Source organism: Fulmarus glacialis, unplaced genomic scaffold, assembly GCF_000690835.1.
Source record: "Fulmarus glacialis isolate BGI_N327 unplaced genomic scaffold, ASM69083v1 scaffold17397, whole genome shotgun sequence".
NCBI lineage: Eukaryota > Metazoa > Chordata > Aves > Procellariiformes > Procellariidae > Fulmarus > Fulmarus glacialis.
The window spans coordinates 1001-3658 of NW_009222765.1; the positions used below are offsets into that span (position 1 = coordinate 1001).

The 2658-nt window shown below is 60.2% G+C and overlaps 1 protein-coding gene across 1 annotated transcript in view; it reads left to right on the forward strand.

Annotated features, from left to right (window-relative positions):
- The window catches only part of PNPLA6 (patatin-like phospholipase domain containing 6), a gene marked incomplete at both ends in the record, with an annotated part of 5908 nt that overhangs the window by 978 nt on the left and 2272 nt on the right, over positions 1-2658 (forward strand). Inside the window, 7 exon segments of the mRNA XM_009581576.1 lie at positions 888-965; positions 1212-1417; positions 1548-1679; positions 1766-1889; positions 1970-2083; positions 2381-2456; positions 2579-2655. Of these exon segments, the coding sequence (XP_009579871.1) occupies positions 888-965; positions 1212-1417; positions 1548-1679; positions 1766-1889; positions 1970-2083; positions 2381-2456; positions 2579-2655 (807 nt within the window).

The following is a 2658-nucleotide window of genomic DNA, read 5'->3' on the forward strand; positions in this document are numbered from 1 at the left end:
GGTCCCCCGTTGCTTTATAGTGGTCTTCCGTCACCTCGTGGTGGTCCCTCATCACTTCGTGGTGGTCCCCCGTCGCCTCGTGGTGGTCCCCCGTCGCCTCATGGTGGTCCCTCGGCGCTTCGTGTTGGTCCCCCGTTGCTTCATAGTGATCCCTGTTGCTTCATGGTGGTCCTCCGTTGCCTCATGGTGGTCCCCCATCACCTCATGATGGTCCCTCGGCGCTTCATGTTGGTCCCCTGTTGCTTTATAGTGGTCCCTGTTGCTTCATGGTGGGTCCCTGTGGTCTTGTGGTGGTCCCTCGGCACTTTGTGTTTGTCCCCCGTTGCTTCATAGTGGTCCCTGTTGCTTCACGGTGGGTCCCTGTGGTCTCGTGGTGGTCCCCCGTCACCTCGTGGTGGTCCCTCAGCAGTTCGTGTTGGTCCCCATTGCTTTATAGTGGTCCCTGTTGCTTTATGGTGGGTCCCTGTGGTCTGGTGGTGGTCCCCCATCACCTCGTGGTGGTCCCTCAGCAGTTCGTGTTGGTCCCCATTGCTTTATAGTGGTCCCTGTTGCTTCATGGTGGGTCCCCATCACTTTGTGGTGGGTCCCCATCACTTTGTGGTGGTCCCTGTGGCCTCAGGGTGGTCCTCCATGTCTTTGGGATGGTTCCCCATCTCCTTGTGGTGGTCTCCATCACTTCATGGTGGTCTCCCTTGCCTCGCGGTGGTTCCCTGTTTCCTCATGGTGGTCCCCCGTCACTTTGTGGTGGGTTCTCATCTCCTCGTGGTGGTCTCCACTGCTTCGTGATGGTCCCTGTGGCTTCCTTGTAGTCCTCTGTCTCCTCGTGGTGATCCCCATCTCCTCATGATGGTCCCCATCACCTCATGTGATGCCGTTCTTCCCTCTAGGATCCTTCTCTCCTCAACAACCGTGTCTTGCTCCATCATGCCAAAGCCGGGACGGTCATTGCCCGTCAAGGGGACCAGGTGGGTCTGGGTTTCAGGGACCTGGTGTGGCATCTTTCTCCCCCCACCCTCTATTTCCGTGGGGTGCTACTCTTCCTACTCTTGCCCTATGGGTGGTGGGAGGCGGGAATAATCGCCAGAGCCATCTGGAGGGTGCAAAACACCCTGTGAAGAGGACCAGAAGAAACCCCAAGGGATGCTGGTGGGACCCCTCATGGCTGGGGGTCCCAGGTGGCCCCCATCGTTGATAGGGTGCCATTTTGGCAGGACGTGAGCCTCCACTTCGTGCTGTGGGGCTGCCTGCACGTGTACCAGCGGATGATTGACAAGGCGGAGGACGTCTGCCTCTTCTTGACGCAACCCGGTGAGATGGTGGGACAGCTGGCCGTGCTCACCGGCGAGCCCCTCATCTTCACCATCAAGGCCAACCGTGACTGCACCTTCCTCAAGATCTCCAAGTCGGACTTCTACGAGTGAGTCCCGGCACCGGTGGAGGAAGTTTGGGGCAAAGGATTGATGCCAAAGGGAATTCCTGCGGTGAGCGTGGTGGTGGCATCTTTTGGGGCCACCGCCGTGTTCCCCCCAACTGCTGTTGACCCATAGGATCATGCGGGAGCAACCCAGCGTGGTGCTGAGCGTCGCCCACACCGTGGCTGCCCGTATGTCACCCTTCGTGCGCCAGATGGACTTTGCCATCGACTGGATGGCGGTGGAGGCCGGCCGGGCGCTCTACAGGTGGGTACCAATGGATGGGTGCCCACCTCAGCTTGGTGAGGACCACCTTGGCAGGGGGCTGAGGTCCCACTGGTGGTGTCCCCCAGGCAAGGGGACAAGTCGGACTGCACCTACATCGCGCTCAACGGCCGTCTCCGCTCCGTCATCCAGAAGGGCAGCGGCAAGAAGGAGCTCATCGGGGAGTACGGCCGCGGGGACCTCATCGGCGTGGTGAGAGCCATGTCGGGGCCGAGCGATGGACACCCTATACATCTTGCCGATACCTCTTGGCTATATGTCTTCTTCTCCAGGTGGAAGCCCTCACCCGGCAGCCCCGTGCCACCACGGTCCACGCGGTCCGGGACACGGAGCTGGCCAAGCTGCCTGAGGGCACCTTGAACAACATCAAGCGCAGATACCCCCAGGTACCCCTAGATCCTCATCCTCTTCCCATGGAAGGAACGTGTCCCCATGTCTCCTCCAGTCGGTGGCTGCGATGCTCGTTAAAACCAGCTTAAATTAAGGAATTAAAGACGTGATTAGAGCTGTTGGAGGAGGAGGGCTGATGTGCTAAAGGGTTGTCCCTCTCTGAGGTCCGCAAGGATGGGTGGTGGTGGTGGCACCCAAAAAGGCGTGTGGGACACCAGTCTGGGGTGTTAATGAGTCTCCAGCTTGGGAAGCCCTGCCGGGTCTGATGGCCATCCGTGTCCTCGTCCCTGCAGGTTGTCACCCGCCTCATCCACCTCCTGAGTCAAAAGATCTTGGGAAACCTTCAGCAGCTCCGTGGCCCCTTTGCAAGTAGGTCCCGAAGGGATTAGGGACAAGGGGGTGCTGGTGGCCGTCATCGGAGCGACACGTGGAAGGTGTCCACCACCCCATCGTGGTGTCCCCCCACTGCCACCGTGTCTCTGTCCATGCAGGCTCTGGCTTGGGCATGGCCTCCAGCTCGGAGCCCACCAACCCCACCAGCAACCTGTCAACAGTGGCGGGGGCGCCGGCG